The sequence below is a fragment of the Electrona antarctica genome (genome assembly GCF_951216825.1).
Source record: "Electrona antarctica genome assembly, chromosome: 9".
Classification (NCBI taxonomy): domain Eukaryota; kingdom Metazoa; phylum Chordata; class Actinopteri; order Myctophiformes; family Myctophidae; genus Electrona; species Electrona antarctica.
Genome location: NC_136790.1, coordinates 46,703,435 through 46,730,386, shown reverse-complemented (window position 1 = coordinate 46,730,386; position 26,952 = coordinate 46,703,435). Strand labels below are relative to the sequence as shown.

The 26,952-nt window shown below is 43.9% G+C and overlaps 1 protein-coding gene across 2 annotated transcripts in view; it reads right to left on the bottom strand.

Annotated features, from left to right (window-relative positions):
- The window catches only part of kcnab2a (potassium voltage-gated channel subfamily A regulatory beta subunit 2a), a 200,063-nt gene that overhangs the window by 9,095 nt on the left and 164,016 nt on the right, over positions 1 to 26,952 (bottom strand). For both annotated transcript variants that reach the window (XM_079510145.1, XM_079510144.1), the window contains 10 exons: positions 24,429 to 24,472; positions 22,209 to 22,246; positions 21,719 to 21,798; positions 17,931 to 17,975; positions 16,767 to 16,811; positions 14,498 to 14,541; positions 13,642 to 13,728; positions 3,166 to 3,251; positions 2,796 to 2,916; positions 1,999 to 2,093 (listed from right to left, as the gene is read on the bottom strand). In XM_079510145.1, the coding sequence (XP_079366271.1) occupies positions 1,999 to 2,093; positions 2,796 to 2,916; positions 3,166 to 3,251; positions 13,642 to 13,728; positions 14,498 to 14,541; positions 16,767 to 16,811; positions 17,931 to 17,975; positions 21,719 to 21,798; positions 22,209 to 22,246; positions 24,429 to 24,472 (685 nt within the window). The remainder of the gene's footprint in view (positions 1 to 1,998; positions 2,094 to 2,795; positions 2,917 to 3,165; positions 3,252 to 13,641; positions 13,729 to 14,497; positions 14,542 to 16,766; positions 16,812 to 17,930; positions 17,976 to 21,718; positions 21,799 to 22,208; positions 22,247 to 24,428; positions 24,473 to 26,952) is intronic.

The following is a 26,952-nucleotide window of genomic DNA, read 5'->3' as shown; positions in this document are numbered from 1 at the left end:
AATCATGTGTAAGAAAAGACAGTAGGAAGAATGTTGGTCCAGCATTGTGTTATTCAAGTACTAGCATTAGATACCCAAGGTATCCCATATGCCACCGACAAACACAAGCAACACTACAGCTACAGTGTTGGGATGTGTAGGAGGATGTGTGTCACATTCCACAAGAGCTACACAGTACTACACCAAGTACAACACCAAGTACTACACCAAGTACAACACCAAGATGGGACAGCTACTTTTAGGAACCAGGAAACACTTGGGCTTAGTCCACAAGTTACAGTCTAGCTTCACCCGCACACGCACACCCGCACACGCACACACGCACACCCGCACACCCACACACCCACACGCACACACGCACACACGCACACACGCACACCCGCACACCCACACACCCGCACACCCGCACACCCACACACACACACACACACACACACACACACACACACACACACACACACACACACACACACACACCCACACACCCACACACACAGAAGAAAAATGTGGTAACTTGTAGACGGAGGCTGTGCTGGTGCTGCTTGATGTTGAGCGCAGCTTTGCTGCAGTAAGAAAGTAAAATATGTACATATATGAATATTTTTTAGAAAAACACGTATTGTTTTTCTTCATTCATATCGGCTTCTGTTGCTCCGTAGTTCCTGAGCTCAGCCTTTAGAAACAACTTAGCTGAAGTGATGGCGAGCAACAAATGCACAAACGAATAGCCTCTACTGTGATAAGAGTTATTCAGTTATTATTAACCATTACACCTTGTGTTTGGTTGTATATGGTACATAGCGTCTACTCGTGTTGTTTGTGCGTGCGTGTGTGCGTGCGTGCGTGCGCTAATCGGCACCGCCGTGGTGAAGCCAGTTGACAAGTGGTATGAAACAGCAAGAGGCACTGCATTGGGAACACACATCGCATTTCGTCAACAGAACTCAACATATACACGCATGTCTAGAGGGACAGCGAGAGTTCAACATATACAGTTGGGTGCCACCGATATTGTCCCTTATCATTTGACCCATTTAGGCCTGACCTCAAAATTTAAAAAAATCCTTCTAAATCCTCCAGTTTTCTGAAATAAATATTTTCACGATTTTTCAAAAATAGCAGACCTACAAGCTCGTAGCGCGCCACTCGGTGGCGCGCTATGAGCTTGTAGATCTGCTATTTTTCAATAGCTAAATTATAACATAATGTTTAAAACAGCAAAAGGGGTTCCCGCCCAAAATGGGTTAACTGTCCTTTTGCGCAGATCACGCAAACCTCAGCAAAAAGAAAAGGACAATATCGATGTCTAGAGGGACACTGAGAGTTCTAGGAACCTGAAAGAGACAAAAACACATCCGTTAAGATGACTGGTAAAGGCAGTGAGAAGAGGTACAGTACATTGGCAACGGCATCACAGATGACACTACGACAGTGTAAACACCAGTGGTGGAAAGTAACTAAGTATTTTTACTTAAGTACTGTACTTAAGTACACATTTGAGGTATTTGTACTTTACTAGAGTATTTCCAATTTCCAGTACTTTTACTTCTACTCCACTACATCTCAGAGACAAAATTTTAACTTTTACTCCAAATATTTGAAAACTACTAGTTAATTTGACGATTTAAATTTTGATTAGAAAACATACATTAACCACTTCAACCCTATACATTTTGGCAATTTGAAAATAGCCGATCTACAAGCTCTCAATGCGTCGCAACACGACGCATTGAGACCTTATAGATCGGCTATTTTCAATAGATTTTCTACACATTTTGAACTTGTGAAATGGGACATTCTGCACAATTATTACTTTTACTCAAGTACATTTTCAATTCCGTACTTTTACTTGTAACAAAGTACTTCTAAATTGCGGTATTGGTACTTTTACTTATGTAAAACAATTGAGTACTTTTTCCACTACTGGTAAACACAGAAAACAGTGAGGGAGAAAGAGAGAGGGGCAGGCGGGTGGCTGGGCTGAGTGGAGGACATTACCTTCAGAGAGGCACGAGAGTACGGAGGCACCCCGCTGTCGTATTTCCCCGAGATGATCCCGCAGGCCAGCGGTGACCATGTCATGGCCCCGACACCTGAAATAAGCACAAAATCATCACCATCACCATCATTATCATTATCATTAACACCCCGAGCGGCATAAACGGAGTTCTCCGTCCTATCAATAGTAACGCCCAGCGCTCAGGACGGAGATTAATAAAAGGACGGAGATTTATTGATATCAAAACCGATCGCATCGCTCCACAGGCTGGGAGCGTCTGCTGGGCAACATTCAATGTCAATTCCGGTTGGGACGTCATCGAAAATGTTTTGATCAATGTTTGCCTGTTATCTCTCCTAATGGTACCACATCAATACAACATGGAATTGCATCTTATTTTATCAACGACAACAAAATATTCTATGTCTTGGGTCTGAGAGGCTAAGGGCTCTATTATTGTCCATGCTAAACCCCTTATCCCTAAACTACTTTGCCTTTTTTACTATTTTGAAAAACATTTTTGAATAGTTAAAATCTACAAGCTCACAACGTGTCAATGTAGATTGGCTATTTTAACTATTCAAAAATGTTTTTCAAAATAGTAAAAAAAAAAAAAAAAAAAAAAAGGCAAAGTAGTTTAGGGAGAAGGGGTTTAGCATGGATGAAAATAGAGCCCTAAATCTCATCAAAATGATGATCCGTGCCTCAAATCCCAAATAAAAAATGGACCTTGATAATGAAAAGGGTTGAAAACCCAGACGGACCCCATGCAGCTCTAGTTCCAACCAATCCTTACCTATTTTGTGGAAGAGCTCGGGCAGCTGTACCTCCACCTTCTCTCTCTGGAACATGTGGTATTCAGCCTGCTCGCAGATAGGCGGGATCTGGTTGAACTGCCGCGCCACGGAGTACGCTTCCTAAAAGAACAACATGATGTTTAACACAGAGTACGCTTCCTAAAAGAACAACATGACGTTTAACACAACACAACCCCAAACATTGACTGTTCCCAAAGGACGTTTTTATATTTTCAGTCCAGCTTTTCCTCGTAAGACCAGATACATTTCTTGCCACTCAGTAGGCGTTCCCACATAACATCCTGGCACGATGATGTCGCGTACATAACCTTTAACGCGAAATGGCTTAACAAAACAACTTATTCTCACCATAATCTCCATAGGGCTCCAGCGAGAGGTTCCCCAGTACATGGCCATGCCTTGGTTGATCACATGGGTCATTGCACGCACCGTTTCTGTGAAGGCAAACATACATTGGTTTCAGGGACGTGCACACATAGGCATCAAAGGGGGCTTCAGCCCCTGCCCTTTTACCCGTCTGTAAAACAACTGCCCTCTCCAGACCACGAATGCAGCATTTACTGCATGGTGAAAGATGCAAAATGCCTCTCCTTTCCATGCCATGCCGGAAGGCAGCATTCAGGAGAATTGCTTTTTCTCCGAAGTCTCCTGAACTTGGAACACAGTATTTTGCGTTGAACAAATTTGTTTAGAAATCCAATGTCGGTATGTTGTAATGTTTGTAATGCTGCTTTGTACTGAACCTAGATTTTGTACGATTTTGAAAAACAAATATATAATATAAAAAAAAAGAAATCCAATGTCGTACACCGCATCTCCACTAGCTAAAGAGTGCTGGGTTGTGCCCCGAAAATAGCTGATCTACAAGCTCACAACGCGTCGCAGCGCAACGCACCGTTTCTGTAAAGGCAAACATACAAATACGACAACAACATCCAAACATGTGTCATATTTCACTCTAGAGCAGACTGTGTGACAGAAGCATTTATATTGTACTCATGACAGAGCTTCCGTTGCTCCAGACTGTGTGACAGAAGCATTTATATTTTACTCATGACAGAGCTTCCGTTGCTCCAGACTGTGTGACAGAAGCATTTATATTTTACTCATGACAGAGCTTCCGTTGCTCCAGACTGTGTGACAGAAGCATTTATATTTTACTCATGACAGAGCTTCCGTTGCTCCAGACTGTGTGACAGAAGCATTTATATTTTACTCATGACAGAGCTTCCGTTGCTCCAGACTGTGTGACAGAAGCATTTATATTTTACTCATGACAGAGCTTCCGTTGCTCCAGACTGTGTGACAGAAGCATTTATATTTTACTCATGACAGAGCTTCCGTTGCTCCAGACTGTGTGACAGAAGCATTTATATTTTACTCATGACAGAGCTTCCGTTGCTCCAGACTGTGTGACAGAAGCATTTATATTTTACTCATGACAGAGCTTCCGTTGCTCCAGACTGTGTGACAGAAGCATTTTGGAAATTACGAGAGTCAACATGCAGTCTGGCAACGTGAGACTACAGATTGGTTGACATGATGAAACACATTCTGCGCCTCACTGTCAATTATCGCAGACATCCACCTCTTTTGCTATATTTGGTTCGTCACTCAGATATTACTCTGCATGTATTTTAGCTACTGACAAAGCATGAGCCAGGATTTCTACGTACTGCTTGCCTTTACCCAGCGTGTGTGACCACCACAGCAAGCTTAATGAGGATCACGCTACGACAGAGTGTTCTTGGAAACAGACGGAACAGCAGTTCAGCTCACCCTCCCCTGTTTGACGGTCCGGTCCTTCACTACCGTACAGCCTCAATCAAAATGCACCAGATGGCCGCGCTGCTGCTGTCCTTTTTAAAAGGCAAGTTCAAAGCTGTCCCAGTGAACTAACTGTGAACTATATTTGCAATCTCTACAAGGGTACATGGGCAAGAAAAGAAAGAAAGAAACAATAAACAAACAGCTCTACACCCAGGCAGAACCCACAATGGGCTATATGCAATGGTTAGACCAGTCATTAGTCCTACAACCTATCTCAAACCCTCACCCTAACCCTAACCTCCCAACCCTTAACGCACCCCTCAATCCGGTTGTTTTAACACACCCCTCACCAACCTTAATCCGGTAATTTTAACGCACCCCTCACTAACCTTAATCCGGTAGTTTTAACGCACCCCTCACCAACCTTATGTCTAACCAATGACTAGTCTAAACTAAGTATGCACCCCCTATAGGCACATAGAATAACTCTTCCTACTTCCTTCACAGGTGTTAACGATGAGATGTCCCGATACTGTATCGGTATCGGGAAAAGTATCCCTTATTTGGTCATATCGGTATCGGTGAATATGCCAGTCTAACCACCGATCCGACACAGGGGACACAGAAATTGAGGTACCAGGATCGGATCGGAAGCTAAAAAAAGTGTATCGGGACATTGCTAATACTAATGAACACTTATGACACCTAGGACATCCACACATGCAATTTCAAGGACCCCCATAACTCTGAGAGTGTACAAATGGAACCAAATGGACCATTTGTAAATTTTGTACACTCTCAGAGTTACACACCCGTACGGGGCCATTTGGAACCCACTCAAGGACACTTTGAGACCCACTGGTGTAGCAGAGTGTTTCCAGTGAGCCAACATGCACAATAGCAGCACCCTGACTCTGTTTGACCAGCATGACAGCCTTCATTTAGTATCATTGGTAACACCTGTGAAGGAAGTAGGGAAGGGGCCCAAGCTCTTTCCAAAGTGGCGCGTGTGCACAGAGCTCATTTCTCAGCCCAATGGAGCCTGAAATCGTCATGTCAGAGTGCACAGCCCTCCGTCATGACGGAGTGCACAGCCCTCCGTCAGGACGGAGTGCACAGCCCTCCGTCAGGACGGAGTGCACAGCCCTCCGTCAGGACGGAGTGCACAGCCCTCCGTCATGTCGGAGTGCACAGCCCTCCGTCATGACGGAGTGCACAGCCCTCCGTCATGACGGAGTGCACAGCCCTCCGTCAGGACGGAGTGCACAGCCCTCCGTCAGGACGGAGTGCACAGCCCTCCGTCATGTCGGAGTGCACAGCCCTCCGTCAGGACGTAGTGCACAGCCCTCCGTCAGGACGGAGTGCACAGCCCTCCGTCAGGACGTAGTGCACAGCCCTCCGTCAGGACGTAGTGCACAGCCCTCCGTCAGGACGGAGTGCACAGCCCTCCGTCAGGACGTAGTGCACAGCCCTCCGTCAGGACGGAGTGCACAGCCCTCCGTCAGGACGTAGTGCACAGCCCTCCGTCAGGACGGAGTGCACAGCCCTCCGTCAGGACGGAGTGCACAGCCCTCCGTCAGGACGGAGTGCACAGCCCTCCGTCAGGACGTAGTGCACAGCCCTCCGTCAGGACTGAGTGCACAGCCCTCCGTCAGGACGGAGTGCACAGCCCTCCGTCAGGACGGAGTGCTTTGTGAGGATTGGGAGATGATGATGATGATGACACAGGGAACTCTGACCAGACCAGTGTTGTTTTCGTCGACTAAAACTAAGACGAAAAATGTTCGTCGACTACCTTTTTTCACTGTCAAAAACTAAATGGAAACTAGAAGAAAACTAAGCTGTGGTGACTAAAACTATGACTAAATATACTGCCGATTTTGTCAATAAATAAAAACTAGACTAAAATGTTAGGAAGGGACTAGTGGACAAGAGATCCAGTATAAGTCATTTTACACTTGGTTGCATGCTGAAAATAGCCGATCCACAAGCTCACAAGCTTGTAGATCTGCTATTTTCAGCAACTCGACTAAATCAACTGTAGATTTAGTCGACTAAAATCTTGTGATATTTAGTCGACTAAAACTAGACTAACACGAAAACATTCCAGGTGACTAAAAAAAGGTGACTAAAACTAAATGTAAACTATTCAAAAGACTGTGACTAAAACTAAAATAAACATTTGCTGAGAAAAACAACAACTGGACCAGACCACGGCAGCAGTCTCCAACATCCGTCTCCCAGTCCGCTGGAGGCTGAACGCGCAGCCCGGCCAACGTGAAACACTTTAAAATAGATTTTCTTCACCACCCCCTCCTCCTCCTCCTCATCGCCTCGCTCGCACCATACTGTACATCTGAATCTCTCACCATGCTGTACATCTGAATCTCTCACCATGCTGTACTGTACATCTGAATCTCTCACCATACTGTACTGTACATCTGAATCTCTCACCATACTGTACTGTACATCTGAATCTCTCACCATACTGTACATCTGAATCTATCACCATGCTGTACATCTGAATCTCTCACCATACTGTACATCTGAATCTCTCACCATACTGTACTGTACATCTGAATCTATCACCATACTGTACTGTACATCTGAATCTCTCACCATACTGTACTGTACATCTGAATCTATCACCATGCTGTACATCTGAATCTCTCACCATACTGTACTGTACATCTGAATCTCTCAACATACTGTACTGTACATCTGAATCTCTCACCATACTGTACTGTACATCTGAATCTATCACCATACTGTACTGTACATCTGAATCTATCACCATGCTGTACATCTGAATCTCTCACCATACTGTACTGTACATCTGAATCTATCACCATACTGTACTGTACATCTGAATCTCTCAACATACTGTACTGTACATATGAATCTCTCACCATACTGTACTGTACATCTGAATCTCTCACCATACTGTACATCTGAATCTCTCACCATACTGTACATCTGAATCTCTCACCATACTGTACTGTACATCTGAATCTCTCAACATACTGTACTGTACATATGAATCTCTCACCATACTGTACTGTACATCTGAATCTCTCACCATACTGTACATCTGAATCTCTCACCATACTGTACATCTGAATCTCTCACCATACTGTACTGTACATCTGAATCTCTCACCATACTGTACTGTACATCTGAATCTCTCACCATACTGTACATCTGAATCTATCACCATACTGTACATCTGAATCTCTCACCATACTGTACTGTACATCTGAATCTATCACCATGCTGTACATCTGAATCTCTCACCATACTGTACTGTACATCTGAATCTATCACCATACTGTACTGTACATCTGAATCTATCACCATACTGTACATCTGAATCTCTCACCATACTGTACTGTACATCTGAATCTATCACCATACTGTACTGTACATCTGAATCTATCACCATACTGTACTGTACATCTGAATCTCTCAACATACTGTACTGTACATCTGAATCTATCACCATACTGTACATCTGAATCTATCACCATACTGTACTGTACATCTGAATCTATCACCATACTGTACTGTACATCTGAATCTCTCAACATACTGTACTGTACATCTGAATCTATCACCATACTGTACATCTGAATCTATCAACATACTGTACTGTACATCTGAATCTATCACCATACTGTACATCTGAATCTCTCACCATACTGTACTGTACATCTGAATCTATCACCATACTGTACTGTACATCTGAATCTATCACCATACTGTACTGTACATCTGAATCTCTCAACATACTGTACTGTACATCTGAATCTATCACCATACTGTACTGTACATCTGAATCTATCACCATACTGTACTGTACATCTGAATCTATCACCATACTGTACTGTACATCTGAATCTATCACCATACTGTACTGTACATCTGAATCTATCACCATACTGTACATCTGAATCTCTCACCATACTGTACTGTACATCTGAATCTCTCACCATACTGTACTGTACATCTGAATCTCTCAACATACTGTACTGTACATCTGAATCTATCACCATACTGTACATCTGAATCTATCACCATACTGTACATCTGAATCTCTCACCATACTGTACATCTGAATCTCTCACCATACTGTACTGTACATCTGAATCTCTCACCATACTGTACTGTACATCTGAATCTCTCACCATACTGTACTGTACATCTGAATCTCTGCACTGCAACCGTCCAATCACTGAACAATAAGCATCACACTGTTTTCTGCACCGTCTCGAAGGCAGAGAGTTGAGACACATGAGCCGTTTGGCAGCTTCTGATGTCCAGAAGAAACCACCTACAGTAACTCCTCCAGAAACCACCTACAGTAACTCCAGAAGAAACCACCTACAGTAACTCCAGAAGAAACCACCTACAGTAACTCCAGAAGAAACCACCTACAGTAACTCCAGAAGAAACCACCTACAGTAACTCCAGAAGAAACCACCTACAGTAACTCCAGAAGAAACCACCTACAGTAACTAGAAGAAACCACCTACAGTAACTCCAGAAGAAACCACCTACAGTAACTAGAAGAAACCACCTACAGTAACTAGAAGAAACCACCTACAGTAACTAAAGAAGAAACCACCTACAGTAACTAGAAGAAACCACCTACAGTAACTAGAAGAAACCACCTACAGTAACTAAAGAAGAAACCACCTACAGTAACTAGAAGAAACCACCTACAGTAACTAGAAGAAACCACCTACAGTAACTAAAGAAGAAACCACCTACAGTAACTAAAGAAGAAACCACCTACAGTAACTAGAAGAAACCACCTACAGTAACTAGAAGAAACCACCTACAGTAACTAGAAGAAACCACCTACAGTAACTAAAGAAGAAACCACCTACAGTAACTAGAAGAAACCACCTACAGTAACTAGAAGAAACCACCTACAGTAACTAGAAGAAACCACCTACAGTAACTAGAAGAAACCACCTACAGTAACTAAAGAAGAAACCACCTACAGTAACTAGAAGAAACCACCTACAGTAACTAGAAGAAACCACCTACAGTAACTAGAAGAAACCACCTACAGTAACTAGAAGAAACCACCTACAGTAACTAGAAGAAACCACCTACAGTAACTAGAAGAAACCACCTACAGTAACTAGAAGAAACCACCTACAGTAACTAGAAGAAACCACCTACAGTAACTAAAGAAGAAACCACCTACAGTAACTAGAAGAAACCACCTACAGTAACTAAAGAAGAAACCACCTACAGTAACTAGAAGAAACCACCTACAGTAACTAGAAGAAACCACCTACAGTAACTAAAGAAGAAACCACCTACAGTAACTAGAAGAAACCACCTACAGTAACTAGAAGAAACCACCTACAGTAACTAGAAGAAACCACCTACAGTAACTAAAGAAGAAACCACCTACAGTAACTAGAAGAAACCACCTACAGTAACTAGAAGAAACCACCTACAGTAACTAGAAGAAACCACCTACAGTAACTAAAGAAGAAACCACCTACAGTAACTAGAAGAAACCACCTACAGTAACTAGAAGAAACCACCTACAGTAACTAGAAGAAACCACCTACAGTAACTAGAAGAAACCACCTACAGTAACTAGAAGAAACCACCTACAGTAACTAAAGAAGAAACCACCTACAGTAACTAGAAGAAACCACCTACAGTAACTAAAGAAGAAACCACCTACAGTAACTAGAAGAAACCACCTACAGTAACTAGAAGAAACCACCTACAGTAACTAGAAGAAACCACCTACAGTAACTAGAAGAAACCACCTACAGTAACTAAAGAAGAAACCACCTACAGTAACTAGAAGAAACCACCTACAGTAACTAGAAGAAACCACCTACAGTAACTAGAAGAAACCACCTACAGTAACTAGAAGAAACCACCTACAGTAACTAGAAGAAACCACCTACAATAACTAGAAGAAACCACCTACAGTAACTAGAAGAAACCACCTACAGTAACTAGAAGAAACCACCTACAGTAACTAGAAGAAACCACCTACAGTAACTAGAAGAAACCACCTACAGTAACTAGAAGAAACCACCTACAGTAACTAAAGAAGAAACCACCTACAGTAACTAGAAGAAACCACCTACAGTAACTAGAAGAAACCACCTACAGTAACTAAAGAAGAAACCACCTACAGTAACTAGAAGAAACCACCTACAGTAACTAGAAGAAACCACCTACAGTAACTAAAGAAGAAACCACCTACAGTAACTAGAAGAAACCACCTACAGTAACTAGAAGAAACCACCTACAGTAACTAGAAGAAACCACCTACAGTAACTAGAAGAAACCACCTACAGTAACTAGAAGAAACCACCTACAGTAACTAGAAGAAACCACCTACAGTAACTAAAGAAGAAACCACCTACAGTAACTAGAAGAAACCACCTACAGTAACTAGAAGAAACCACCTACAGTAACTAGAAGAAACCACCTACAGTAACTAGAAGAAACCACCTACAGTAACTAGAAGAAACCACCTACAGTAACTAGAAGAAACCACCTACAGTAACTAAAGAAGAAACCACCTACAGTAACTAGAAGAAACCACCTACAGTAACTAGAAGAAACCACCTACAGTAACTAAAGAAGAAACCACCTACAGTAACTAGAAGAAACCACCTACAGTAACTAGAAGAAACCACCTACAGTAACTAGAAGAAACCACCTACAGTAACTAGAAGAAACCACCTACAGTAACTAGAAGAAACCACCTACAGTAACTAGAAGAAACCACCTACAGTAACTAGAAGAAACCACCTACAGTAACTAAAGAAGAAACCACCTACAGTAACTAGAAGAAACCACCTACAGTAACTAGAAGAAACCACCTACAGTAACTAGAAGAAACCACCTACAGTAACTAAAGAAGAAACCACCTACAGTAACTAGAAGAAACCACCTACAGTAACTAGAAGAAACCACCTACAGTAACTAAAGAAGAAACCACCTACAGTAACTAGAAGAAACCACCTACAGTAACTAGAAGAAACCACCTACAGTAACTAAAGAAGAAACCACCTACAGTAACTAGAAGAAACCACCTACAGTAACTAGAAGAAACCACCTACAGTAACTAGAAGAAACCACCTACAGTAACTAAAGAAGAAACCACCTACAGTAACTAGAAGAAACCACCTACAGTAACTAGAAGAAACCACCTACAGTAACTAGAAGAAACCACCTACAGTAACTAAAGAAGAAACCACCTACAGTAACTAGAAGAAACCACCTACAGTAACTAGAAGAAACCACCTACAGTAACTAAAGAAGAAACCACCTACAGTAACTAGAAGAAACCACCTACAGTAACTAGAAGAAACCACCTACAGTAACTAGAAGAAACCACCTACAGTAACTAGAAGAAACCACCTACAGTAACTCAGAAGAAACCACCTACAGTAACTAGAAGAAACCACCTACAGTAACTAGAAGAAACCACCTACAGTAACTAGAAGAAACCACCTACAGTAACTAGAAGAAACCACCTACAGTAACTCCAAAATGGTCATTTTGCAGGACATGAAAAATGTAAAATACATCAGGGAAGAAAAGATTATATTTTGAAAACAAGGCAATACTGCCTCATCAAAGTTGGTGTTGTGACTTTATAGAATTGTCATTTACTTCCATGAGAGGGGGAGAGGTGGTGGAGTTAGCTGCTTTAGCAGACAGTCTGAGAGGGGGAGAGGTGGTGGAGTTAGCTGCTTTAGCAGACAGTCTGAGAGGGGGAGAGGTGGTGGAGTTAGCTGCTTTAGCAGACAGTCTGAGAGGGGGAGAGGTGGTGGAGTTAGCTGCTTTAGCAGACAGTCTGAGAGGTGGTGGAGTTAGCTGCTTTAGCAGACAGTCTGAGAGGGGGAGAGGTGGTGGAGTTAGCTGCTTTAGCAGACAGTCTGAGAGGTGGTGGAGTTAGCTGCTTTAGCAGACAGTCTGAGAGGTGGTGGCGCCCCAGGCGGCTGCATGCTCGGCCTGTAGGAAGGGCCGGGCCTGCCTATAACCTAACCCTAACCGCAAGCATGACGCAGCGCATGTGGGTGGACATGTAGGCTACTGTATGTCGGACATTACTATTACTAACCCCAAACGCCAAACCTAAACATAACCGCAAGCATGACGCAGCGCATGTTGGACCAGAGCACTTTACTTTATCCAATTTTTTTTTTTACTTTTAACAAAAAAAATACACGTCGTTTGCGATGGACACAAAAATGATGGCGTGAACAGGATTCGAACCCAGGAGGTACGGATTCAAAGTCTATTGCCTAACGAGCCATGCTACGAGCTGGCTGCTGGAATGCTTTTGCAGAGACTACTAGATTTTATTACATGGCTTGGTTGAATGCTTGATTCTGATTGGTCAATCGCTTAATTCAGCGGTGAGTTATCTCATGATAATGACCGCTCCGCTGTATAATGACCGCTGCCTAATCAAACCCTCTGAGCACCACCAGCTGCGCGGCTGCGCCCGCTTGATTTACTGCCGTTTCCAACATAACAGCCATGTAAACACACACACTACTGACACACAATGTAATTTACAGCTAAACATTGCTCTTAAAAATGTTTTTGAAAACATTTGAGCGAGAAATAGACGAAGCAGCTGGACCCGAAAATGGATTCTATTTGATCAACTCACTTCCTTGTTTTCCGACAGTGCTTCAGCCCTGCAGCTGGGCAGACTCAGCCAGCGCGAAGTTATGGAATACTTTTTTTGTTGTGTTTTGGATCAATGGATTAATTTATGTTAGTTAGCCATGTAATAAGCGGGATAATATCTGGCTAGGTGGTCATTGTCGGGATATAATTCACCTTCAGGGAGTGTAACCACCTCGGCTTCGCCTCGGTGGTTAAACTCCCTGTCGGTGAATTATCTCCTGACAATGACCACCTAGCCAGATATTATCCCTTACATAACACGGCGAGGCTTCCCCTCTCATATTTCTTGAAGGAATAGCTGATTTCACCAAACACCAGTAAGCACAGCAATGATAGTAGAGAGATTGTAGCCCTTACCTTCCATAGGAGTATTGGGATCCGGCCTGTTTGCAAAAACCACGTCCACGTATTCTAACTGCAGTCTTTCCAGTGAGGCTTTTAAACCTAGAAATAAGAATACAAAAAAGACACCCGTGTGAACTGAGCAGTTGTTGAGCAGCGGACACCGCTGCTCAACAACACCACCACAGCTGGCTGCAGTTATAGTTATAAGGGCTCCATCTTGCGCCACCCCTTATTCCTTATCCCGAAACTAATTTGCCATGTTTTACTATTTTGCAAAACCCTTTAAAATAGTTCAAATAGCCGATTTACAAGCTCACAATGTCTCGATGTAGATCGGCTAGTTGAACTATTTTAAAATGTTTTTCAAAATAGTAAAAAATGCTCAGGGTGAATGGCCCTTTTAGGCGGCCCAACAGTGCCACTTTAGGTCACCCAGCGGTATTGCAGCTGTTGAGGCCTCATACAGAAGGAAGGAAGGAAGGAATGAAGGACGGACGGACGGACGGACGGACGGACGGACGGACGGACGGACGGACGGACGGACGGACAGACAGATGCGGCCAGTCATCGCAAAAAATCAGCACCACAGTCTACATTATGGAGTCCAGACAACAACAGTCGAGTCAATACACAAAGAAATCATGACAAAATTATGTCATGAGGATTTGGCAAAAACAATGGGACAGTGGGACTTACACACACAGCCCCAAAACAATGGGGCTGTGTGTGTAATAGTGCAGCCCACGACTGCCTGAGCTTTCTCAGAGGCTCATATGAGCCCAAGAGGACGTGGGGGACTAATTAGGATTTTTAACGCAGAGTCAGCAGTTACGTTCCCGAGCTGGGCTTTGTGACACATGGAGCTTACCTTCTATAATGTGTTTTCGGGACAATCCTCTTTCAGTCTCAGCCCTAGAAAGAAAAAAAGAAGCACAGCGCTTTAACACTTTTGCTGCCACCGTGTGGCCAATAGTGGTACTCGCTTGTCTGCCAGCCGGATGCAGGGAGATTCACTGAACTTTTTTTATTTTTTCAAAAACGTAGAAGAAGCAGCTAATGCTAGCGTTAGCCTCCAATGTCTATATGTGACCATTTCTGACCGAGGCTAAGTCATTGAATTTTTGTTTTTCATTTTAGTTTTCGTTTTTTCATGTCATGTGAAATCAGGAAACCATAGCTTCAAATTGCCATATTGGTTGTTCAGTTTGACTCACCAGTTTAGGAGATCTTATAGAGTAATGTCTTGCAGAAAACAGCGAGTTGAGAAAACAGGCTTGAAAGGCTTGAATATTAAAGCTATTTTTCATCCTCTCCTGAACAGTTAGGCCCCATTTACACTGGCAGACAAATCTAGCCTGAATCAGATTCATCAAGATTGAAATCCGATTGGTTTAAATGGTCACATGACTCAGTTAGACAAATCAGATTCCAATCTGGATGTGGCTCAGATCTGATTCAGGCTGGATTTGGCTGCCAGTGTAAATGGGGCCTTAGTCTTGCTGCCATGACTGTCTTTGTATCAAAGAGTCACATATTTCTCCAGAAACGTTAATATTGTAATTGTAAAAATCTGAAATGAGACCTGAACCTCGCCGATCTGACCATCGCCACGGACACAGCAGCAGCCTCTAAAGACTGACCATCACCACGGACACAGCGGCAGCCTCTAAAGACTGACCATCACCACGGACAAGGCGGCAGCCTCTAAAGACTGACCATCGCCACGGACACAGCAGCAGCCTCTAAAGACTGACCATCACCACGGACACAGCGGCAGCCTCTAAAGACTGACCATCACCACGGACACAGCGGCAGCCTCTAAAGACTGACCATCGCCACGGACACAGCGGCAGCCTCTAAAGACTGACCATCGCCACGGACACAGCGGCAGCCTCTAAAGACTGACCATCGCCACGGACACAGCGGCAGCCTCTAAAGACTGACCATCGCCACGGACACAGCGGCAGCCTCTAAAGACTGACCATCGCCACGGACACAGCGGCAGCCTCTAAAGACTGACCATCACCACGGACACAGCGGCAGCCTCTAAAGACTGACCATCGCCACGGACACAGCGGCAGCCTCTAAAGACTGACCATCGCCACGGACACAGCGGCAGCCTCTAAAGACTGACCATCGCCACGGACACAGCGGCAGCCTCTAAAGACTGACCATCGCCACGGACACAGCGGCAGCCTCTAAAGACTGACCATCACCACGGACACAGCGGCAGCCTCTAAAGACTGACCATGGCCACGGACACAGCGGCAGCCTCTAAAGACTGACCATCACCACGGACACAGCGGCAGCCTCTAAAGACTGACCATGGCCACGGACACAGCGGCAGCCTCTAAAGACTGACCATCACCACGGACACAGCGGCAGCCTCTAAAGACTGACCATGGCCACGGACACAGCGGCAGCCTCTAAAGACTGACCATCAACACGGACACAGCGGCAGCCTCTAAAGACTGACCATCACCACGGACACAGCGGCAGCCTCTAAAGACTGACCATCAACACGGACACAGCGGCAGCCTCTAAAGACTGACCATCACCACGGACACAGCGGCAGCCTCTAAAGACTGACCATCACCACGGACACAGCGGCAGCCTCTAAAGACTGACCATCACCACGGACACAGCGGCAGCCTCTAAAGACTGACCATCAACACGGACACAGCGGCAGCCTCTAAAGACTGACCATCACCACGATCTATAAGCCCACAACGTGTCGCGCTGCGACACGTTGTGAGCTTGTAGATCGGCTAGTTTCAGCAAGTGTAAAAACAGTCATTATGACGGCATCAAGGCCCGCCAAAACACATTTTAGTCGACGAAATCACCTGTAGATTTAGTCAACTAAAATCGCATGACATTTAGTCGACTAAAATTAGACTAACACTAAGACATTCCAGGTCACTAAAATGTGACTAAAACTAAATGAAGTTTAATTCCAAAGACTATGACTAAACTAAAATAGAAATTTGCTGCCAAAAACTGCCATTAAACAGCCACAGCGGAGGCTGTATTAGTATTAGGGGCGAACATCACTCAACCAGAGAGAATATTACCTAGAGGATCGTTTCTCATCTAGACACTTCAGGCACAAACAAATTAATCATGTCAAAACTTACTTTCCGCCCCAGAAGATCTTTGTTGTGATCACCAGACTGGAACGCCTGTAAACAGGAAAGGAAATGATAAACACTGATAATAAATAAGAAGTTCTCCTCGGAGCACAGGTCTCCTCCAGTCTAGGTAGGTCAATAGGAGCACAGGTCTGGGTGGGCCTTGCATTTCCAACTTGCATCGTTCCAAGTAGGCCAGTACCCAACGGGCAGCGCTGTAGAGGCGCCCAAAGGCACCGCTCCAGTGTTTTTAATGAGTCGTATTCCCCGTTTAAAACGGCCCTGAATGACCCCAAGTGTGAGTAACTGTGCCCTGGAACTCAGACAGTGACAAGGAACGAGCGTTGGAGACATTCAAGTTGACAGCATGCCATCGACATTCACTTTACCCCAGCAATTTGAACATGGTTTTGGTTTGAGGGTAGGGGGGCAGACAATGTCCTTGAATGCCCCCCCCAGTACTGCATGATTGTATACTTTGTCTGTATACTTTGCCGCACGCCGGTGTCACGCACCAAAGACGGTAGATCTTCTACAAGCTCGCAAAGAGTCACGCACGCTGCGACCAGCTTGTAGATCTGATATAATAAATCAGCCTCTTAACTGTGCCAGAAGTCAGCCTGTGTGACAATGAATGAGTGAATGATACAGAGGCACACGTTGACAGGTCTACATGGATGCCAGTCCAGGATGACAAAGTGTCACAGCTCCTGGCACCAGAGGCTGGCGATCCATAATTCAGCGCCTTTGAGGAGGAGACGCATGAGTTGCGGGCATCATCATGGCTGCCTGCCTTGCCTGTCTGCCTGTGTGCATTCATTTCGCATTCTCTACCTCAGGGGTTCTCAACCCGTGGGTCGCGACCCCTCGGGGGGGTCGCCAAATTATTTTCAAAAAAAAAAGAAAAATATATATATTTTTTAAATTTTTATTTTCACGATTTTTCTAAAATAGCAGACCTACAAGCTCGTAGCGCGCCACTCGGTGGCGCGCTATGAGCTTGTAGATCTGCTATTTTTCAATAGCTAAATTATAACAATGCTTAAAACACCAAAAGGGCTGGCAGGCTTGTGAAAAAGTGCAACCGCAATACCACAATTACGAGGGGAAATGATGCAATGATGCAGAGAAACCCCGACGGGATTGGAAAGAACTCCATTGGATTCATACCTCCATCCTTTCTTCTTTATTATGTTCCCGAGGACCACCTCTGCCCTGTAAGACAGACAGACAGACAGACAGACAGACAGACAGACAGACAGACAGACAGACAGACAGACAGACAGACAGACGGTGAGACGAGATAATAAGGGCACATTCAGCAACAATACGAGAGCATGAACGCATGAACAAGTTCAAAAGCATTTTGAAACGCTGAATAAAAAAAGAACACAGTAACAACTCTGAACATGTATAATTCATGAAGGATATGCTTTCAGTGAAAAAAGCAGCACGAGCACAGAACGACCTGCCAGTCTTTAGGCCAGGTGGGGGGGTTGGGGGGGGGAGTCTCATTAGCAGGCTTTGCTAATTATTCCCATTATGAGTCCCATTAGAGATAGCAGCAGATGCTGTCAATGGGAGATGCCAACCACTCGCCTCGCTGTCGCAATCAGATCGCAGCGCCCCCCGCGTTAACACATTCAGACCGTACGACGTGTGTGCACGGGAACGTCATCACTAATCCAACCGACGACGTGTGTACAGTTGGAGGCGCCATCGATATTGTCCTTTTCTTTTTGCTGAGGTTTGCGTGATCTGCGCAAAAGGACAGTTAACCCATTTTGGGCGGGAACCCCTTTTGGTGTTTTAAACATTATGTTATAATTTAGCTATTGAAAAATAGCAGATCTACAAGCTCATAGCGCGCCACCGAGTGGCGCGCTACGAGCTTGTAGGTCTGCTATTTTTGAAAAATCGTGGAGGATTTAGAAGGATTTTTTTTAAATTTTGAGGTCAGGCCTAAATGGGTCGAATGATAAGGGACAATATCGGTGGCACCCAACTGTACACACGTCCTACCGCTTTTTCATTGATATCAAACGGAGAACCTTCTGCAATGTACTCCTTGCTTTTGGCGCATGCGCGCGGTCCCGTTCACTTCCCTGTTTAGCGATCAGAAAGAAAGGCTCGCCGTGCGTAATCTAGGGATGCTCTCCGTGGTTTTGACTTCAACATGCCTCTCACCAGGAATATTAACGCTTCTAGAGAGACGCGGTCGTTAATCATAGCGAGGTAAGCAAGAAACATTATGCCTCCCGGTTTTTTGTATGGAACGGAAGCACCCTGGCTTTCAGAGTAAAAGCTGCCATATCTTCCCCGGACACCCCCAAGCTTCTATTTTGAAAGAAATCCCGGCGCTGATTGTGTTAATTAACGTGACCTGCACACACTCGACGCACAAAGTGAGGTCGAGAGCTCAAGCTATCAATGATCCATCTGCCTCCTCCATCACCCCCTCTTTTACTCACTCTCTCTTTCTACATCCTCCCTCTGTTCACCTCCCTCACGCTCCATCTACCCCATCACATTCCACTTCTCGGTTTTTCTCCTCTCTCCTCCAGTGTGTGTGTGTGTGTGTGCGTGCGTGCGTGTGTGTGTGCGTGCGTGCGTGCATCCTGCCGTTTGTACATTAGGTGAAGAATAACAGCTGGGCTCCTGTTTTGCTTCATAACCACAGCTCATCACTCCCATGAGAGACTGACATAATAATAGAAATAACAATTCAATTCAAAGGAGCTTTATTGGCATGAAAAGGCAAAGGTTTACATTGCCAAAAGCAAGTGTCATAATATAATAAAATACTGTATACTGGTGGAGGATATGCAGGGTATAAAGCTTTTCTGAAACAAATTTTTTAGTGAACGTTTCGTGAAGATTCTTGTAAACCATGTTTTTTCTGTTCTATGGACCCTATAGAACACAGAAAAAACGGTTTACTTTTTTTTTTTCACCCTGACAATTTACCATTAACTGTTTCCGCACCGTACCCGAGAAACCGAGATTAAATTAGCCTTTGCAATGGATGCCATGCCCGGCATCCCGAGATTTGTTTTATTCCCCATGATCCAGCGGTAAAAAATGAAATAAGTAGCAACCGCTAACATTTTATGCTAACGGTCGGTGATGTTTACCTAAAAATGGCCAAAATACTCATCACAGCGCGACGTGTTGAGCTTGTAGATCGGCTATTTTCAGCATGCAACCAAGTGTAAAATGACTTATACTGTTACTATACTTGTTCACTAGTCCCTTCCTAACATTTTAGTCTAGTTTTTGTTTGTTGACGAAATTGTCAGTATATTTAGTCTTAATTTTAGTCATCATATCTTACTTTTAATTTCGTTTCCATTTAGTTTTCGTCAGTGAAAAAAGGGAAGTCGACGAACATTTTTCGTCTTATTTTTAGTCGACGAAATCAACACTGGACACGTTGTCACCTTCCACCACGGACAGATATCGTGACACTAATCATTGTGTATATTCCTGCACTATACCTGCATCCAGTGATCTTGGTACAATATAGAAATTGATCTATTGAAGATTCTGACGTTAAAATGTACTTATTTTTTGTTTTGATTGTATTGCTGTATTGTAATAAAGCCCTTTGAATTGAATGTAATTGAATTGACTGATGACAGGATGTGCAGTGTACCGGGGGGGGGGGGGGGGGGGGGGGGGGCAAGTGTGATGTCTCAGGAAAAGCTCTTGGCGATTGTTGCGTGTAAAGTGTTTGAATCATTCTACTCCATGTGCCAGTATATGCATGTGTGTATATACAGTAGGCCGCAGTGCAAGCCGTCAGGATTAGCACCTGCAGCTATAAGACATGGTGAGTTGTGACAGGCTGTCACAGCTGTTTGCATGTGCTGCACCGATATGTCCTCCTCGCCTGTCGATTTGTACCCTCACGGGTGAACGGAATCAGCATTGTGCCTGCTCTGTCTAAATACAGTTGGAGGCCATCGATATTGTCCTTTTCTTTTTGCTGAGGTTTGCGTGATCTGCGCAAAAGGACAGTTAACCCATTTTGGGCGGGAACCCCTTTTGGTGTTTTAAACATTGTTATAATTTAGCTATTGAAAAATAATAATAATAATAATAATAAGTGAACTATACTTCAAGGTCATTATGTTTATGGTTAGGAATGTTTGACCTGAACACCCCGAACGCCCAGGGTTATTTAATCCATTAAATCATAGCGCCCAGCGATTTATAGCAGCGGAGCACATTTAGCGACGGACCGGATGCTATCCCGGATGTAGCTGAAGTAGCTTGATGTAGCCAAAACACTCTTGATGCGATCGACAACAACGGGAGGTATGATTCATTCTAACGCGGCAGGCGACGGGACCGTGGTGGGCCATCTAATACATGATCTTTGGTTAGCATTGGACGGAATGATTTAGATCAAGAGTTATTCACGTTTTAAGATTTTCGATCTCGTCGGCTAAAATGGGGGGGGGGGGGGGGGGGGGGGGGTACATTTTCGATGACGTCCCACCAGAAAATAACATCGAATGCTGCCCAACAGACGCTCACAGCCTGTGGAGCGATGCGATCGGTTTTGATATCAATAATCTCCGTCCTTTTGATCAATCTCCTTTTGATCAAAAGCGCTGGGCGTTACTAATTGATTGAACGGAGAACTCCGTCCTTGCCGCGCAGGGTGTTAACTATGCCTTATAAGGCCTAGCATTCAGGGCCAGTTGTTTGGTGTGACCGACGGCATCCTTCCTCGCTGATAAGTGAACCTGTGCTTGTGAGGAGGAGGAGGGGCTAGAGGAGGAGGAGGAGCTAGAGGAGGAGGATGTGCTAGAGGAGGAGGAGGTGCTAGGCTTCCTCGCTGATCAGTGAACCTGTGGTTGTGAGGAGGAGGAGGGGCTAGAGGAGGAGGAGGAGCTAGAGGAGGAGCTAGATGATTAGGAGGAGCTAGAGGAGGAGGAGGTGCAACTCACTTTCCAGCTGCGTAGACCTCGGCCGTGTCAAACAGATTGATGCCATTCTCATAGGCCATCGTCATCAGCTGCTCTGCCATCTGGTGAACGGGGAAGTAGCAAAGCAGTGGATTATTTTACTTAAAGAGGGAATGCCATTCAATTATGAATCCTCCTCCGCACGCCTTTTCATTATGCCTCAGTGGATGCATTGCATGCACCTTCCTATATAGCTCATGTTTATATGCTCTGGCTGCATTGCATGCACCTTCCATATATGGCTCATGTTTATATGCTCTGGCTGCACAGCTTTTTCCCCTCTTTCAATACGTTTGCAGAGTAAGCAGGAAAGAAGGTCCTTGCCCCCCCCCCCCCCCCCCCCCCCCCCGAGTCGACACGGGGCGCATTAGGATCATACAGGCAATCTGTGAACCCCCCCCATCCCGCCCTCCCGGTGCTGACTGACTGACGTTGGAGAATAATAGACTAATCTATATCCATAAGCTCTCACCTCATCCGTTATCTGTCCGCCAAACGTCACCCATGTTCCTGCAGAGGAAGAGAGAGAGAGAGACAACGTAGGTGTGAGGATATATATACCGGTGCACGCATTGAAATGAAACACAGTCATACATACAGTTGGAGGCCATCGATATTGTCCTTTTCTTTTTGCTGAGGTTTGCGTGATCTGCGCAAAAGGACAGTTAACCCATTTTGGGCGGGAACCCCTTTTGGTGTTTTAAACATTATGTTATAATTTGGCTATTGAAAAATAGCAGATCTACAAGCTCATAGCGCGCCACCGAGTGGCGCGCTACGAGCTTGTAGGTCTGCTATTTTTGAAAAATCGTGAAAATATTTATTTTTTAAAATTTTGAGGTCAGGCCTAAATGGGTCAAATGATAATGGACAATATCGGTGGCACCCAACTGTACCATACATGCAGTTGAACATGCGTTATCATACAAAAACACCGTTTTTGTTTGGGGCTCATGCCCACCCCTGAACAATAGCTAGGGTTGTCCCGAACCGAATGACGTGATGGTCGGGGGCCGATCACGTCATTTTCAAATGATCGGAATCGGATCGGGGGCAAAACAAAATCAATAAATAATAATAACGAAATTGGGACATCCCTAGTATCAATATTATATCCATATCATGATATTAGACTGGAAATTGTCTGTGATTTTGGATATTGCACTATTGTGATATGTGTTTTATAAAAATATAAATATCGGATCAGGAAAAATCGGTATTGGCAGATACTCAACATCAAATGATCGGAATCGGATCGCGAGCAAACAAAACGTGATCGGGACATCCCTAAAAATAACCTCTTCATCCAGCTAGAAAGCTGTTTCAACCAATGGGATTGCTTCCTCGAAACGACCTGTTATAATTGGCGTTTAACTGCACTGAAACCCCAGCGTCCCTATTCTGGTGGGGAACATCCACCAAAAAATAGCCAATCTACAAGCTCACAACGTGTCACAACATGATGCGCTGTGAGCTCGTAGATCTGTTATTTTTTGTGAAGAGACTTGGTGCACTGTAGGTTGAAGAGGATCACACCAAGTGCAGTGCAACTCGGCTCCGTTTTCACATAGTTAATATCCCTCTTATGGCTATTGACGTAATTGATGTAATGAATAAAAAAATCCCTCATAACCGTTGCCGTAATTGACGTAATCGTTTAATTCCCTGTAATCGGGGGCTTAATGTAGCAAAATGTAGCAACCTTTAGCTTGTTTGGCTAATGGCCGATGTAATCCATCTAAAACTGGCCAAAATCCGCGCGTGCACGCTCTCGCACGCGCTATGTGCACGCTATGTGCATCGCTGCGTAAAATGCGATATTTGGGGCTTGATTAGAGCTTAATTTGACTTAGTTCATAAAATAAACGATGATAGTTTAGCATCCCGGACATCTGACTGTGTAGCACAGTGCAGAAAGATAGCGGATGTTGATGTTCTGTTAACAGCAAACAACATCGCCAGATTCGCTCTGATTGGTCAAAATCGGCATAATGGTGAAGTTACCGCCACCATCAGGACTGGGTATAATACTATAGGATTACCGTGTTAGAATGATATATAGTGTGTATGTCACAGATTTTTCTATTGGCAATAAAATGACGAATTAAACATATGAATAGTGCAGGTAGAAGGCACAATCCACTGTCATCAAGGATCATAAGCAAACAGTAGAATGTCTGTACAATGAAACTATAAGTAAATAAACACCATAGAATGATATGTGTGTCTACATAATATGCTATCTAAATTACATATTTTAGCCAAGTCTGAAGGTGAGCAATGCAACTTGTTGTGAGCTTGTGGATTGGCTAAATAAGCCATAATTGGTTATGAAAATTGAGTTTGTGTTTGTTTGTTTGTGAACCCCGTTTGTGAAGCCATACGAGTCCATCTATCTAAATTATGCAGTCTTTCAGTCTGTGCATGCCCACATGCCCTCAGTGCGAAAACAATAGATGCTTGAACTACGTGTGCACGCACACGCACGCACACACACACACACACACACACACACACACACACACACACACACACACACACACACACACACACACACACACACACACACACACACACACACACACACACACACACACACACACACACACACACACACACACACACACACACACACACACACACACACACACACACACACTTTATTTATTCTTGCTGGCCCAGGAACTCTTACCTAATCCAAGGCAGGACACCCGCAGGCCCGACTTTCCAAGGTTTCTGTCAAAGCAGAAAGGCATTAGCATTAATGTTGAATTGAGTTACATATGCAGTACGTGAGACACCATTAGATGGGAACTTCAAGCCTCATTTAAGCCATTTAGGCCTGACGTCGAGAAGAAAAAAAAGAAAAGTCTTATAAATCATGACAGTTTTTTTCTGAAAAACCCCTGTTTCTTTATCAGTGACGCTCAAACTATTTCATGTGAAGGACCCCAAAAACTATATGTAATTGGCCACGACCCCCATCTGAAAATATGTTGCTCCAGGGCAGGGTCGCCCCCCCCCCCCAGAAGCAAAGACTTGTTCGCTCTGAAAGAATATAAATTGAAAGATGAGCGCTTGCATTTTCACAAAAAAAAAAAAAAAAAATGCAGATCTACAAGCTCGTAGCGCGGCACCGAGTGCCGTGCTACGAGCTTGTAGATCTGCTATTTTTTTCAATAGCTAAAAGTATAACATAATTGCTTCAAAACACCAAGAGGGGTTTCCCATCCAGAATGGGATAAGAGACACGGAGGTCTGTATTGTATAATCTCTGGTTTTTACCCCATGCTGTGTATACTGTATATACTGTACGCAACAGTCTGCTGCAAAGTGTCTGATACGAGGGATTATGGACAGAAGGGGAGGGAGGATGGGGTTTTGTATGGATTTGGAGATTTAAATTAAAAAAAAGCGGGTTTTGACTTGAGTGAGGGTTTTGGAGGCAGAATGTATTTGGGCTGAGACAGACAGACAGACAGACAGACAGACAGACAGACAGACTGCCCTGCATGTACAGTACAGTACAGTACAGTACAGTACAGTACAGTACAGTACAGTACAGTACAGTACAGTACAGTACAGTACAGTACAGTACAGTACAGTACAGTACAGTAAAGTCCTCAGTGTTTAACAGCCCATTCAGAATCAGGACGGGGAAACACCCTTTTGGTGTTTATGTTATACGTTAGCTATTGAAAGAATAGCAGATCTAGCTTGTAGATCTGCTATTATTATTTGAAAAATCTTTACAATGTGGTGCGAATCTTTGAATATAAAATGATATTATTTCCTCCAGGTGAACACTTTTAACTCAAATCTTTGCTTCTTTGGGATTGGGTTCCGGGGCCAATTACAGATATTTCTGGGGGTCCTTGACATGAAATAGTTTGAAAACCACTGACATAGAAACACAGGTCAGGAATCAGGATGTAGAAGACATTGGTAGAATCTGGTCTCAGTCCTAAATGGGTAAGCTCTGTGTAGAACTGACTCTTATTGTTGTAGTGTGGATGCTTATGGACAGTGGTGGAAAAAGTAGACCCCCCCCCCCCCCCCCCTCCACTGTGCAAGAATATTATATTCAATGATTTGCGACACATTTTCACGATCTTTTCAAAAAATTAGCACTTTGTACTTTTAAGTACATTTCGACGCCGATACTTTTGTACTTTTACCCAAGTACATTTTGAATTCCAGGACTTTTACTTGTAACGGTGTAGTATAGTTCTACATTGCAGTATTGATACTTTTACTTAAGTAAAAAGCGTGAATACTTTTTCCACCACTGATGAATGATCATCATCTGTGACCAGATTTGACTGAGAGACTGCTTTTTTTTTATGAGTTAATAGCACAGGCAGACTCTTCACATACTAGAGCATGTCTGAAATAAGTGTCAGAGCTGATATCGACATGTAAATATGAAATAAATGCTTAAACATGTAGCTAGGTGTAATGTTAGAGACCACAGAAGTGAACCTTTCAACTCGCTGTTTTCTGCAAGACATTACTCTATAAGCCATATCTCCAAAACTGGAGGGTCAAACTGAACAACCAATATGTCAATTTGAAGCTATGATTCCCTGCTTTCATATGATATGAGAAAACGAAAATTCAAAAACATCCAATGGCAGTCCCTCAGTCAAATTTAGTCACAATGATCATCTCAAATGAAAAAGCTGAGTCACCGATTGACTATCAACAACAAACAGAATATAAAGCAGAGAGTCAATGTTATTGTGAGAGATTCACATCCAGTAGTACTGTAGCGGCACAGTAGTGGGTGAGTCACGTACAGTTCAAGTACACAGATAGAGAGATGATGATATAATATAATGGAGCTATTTTCACACAGAAACATAGACGTTGAATTATGTTACATTCTGATCATCGGAGACTGAAGATTACAAGAGACAAGGTTTAGAATCAAACCACGAAAAAGATCTGTTGGAATTAACATCACATTAATTATACAGTGATACACATACATACAAACACATACACACGCGCGCACACGCACGCACGCACGCACGCACGCACGCACACACGCACGCACGCACGCGACACAATGTACTTAATCTAAGACGCCATTAAACACATTAAAAAAGGCTGTGTGTCCTAATGCGGCAGCAGAGATAAATTATAAAGTGGCAAAGCGTGCCGTGTAGATGGAAGAGATGTGGGATCAGGGATGATGATGTAACAGATGTGTA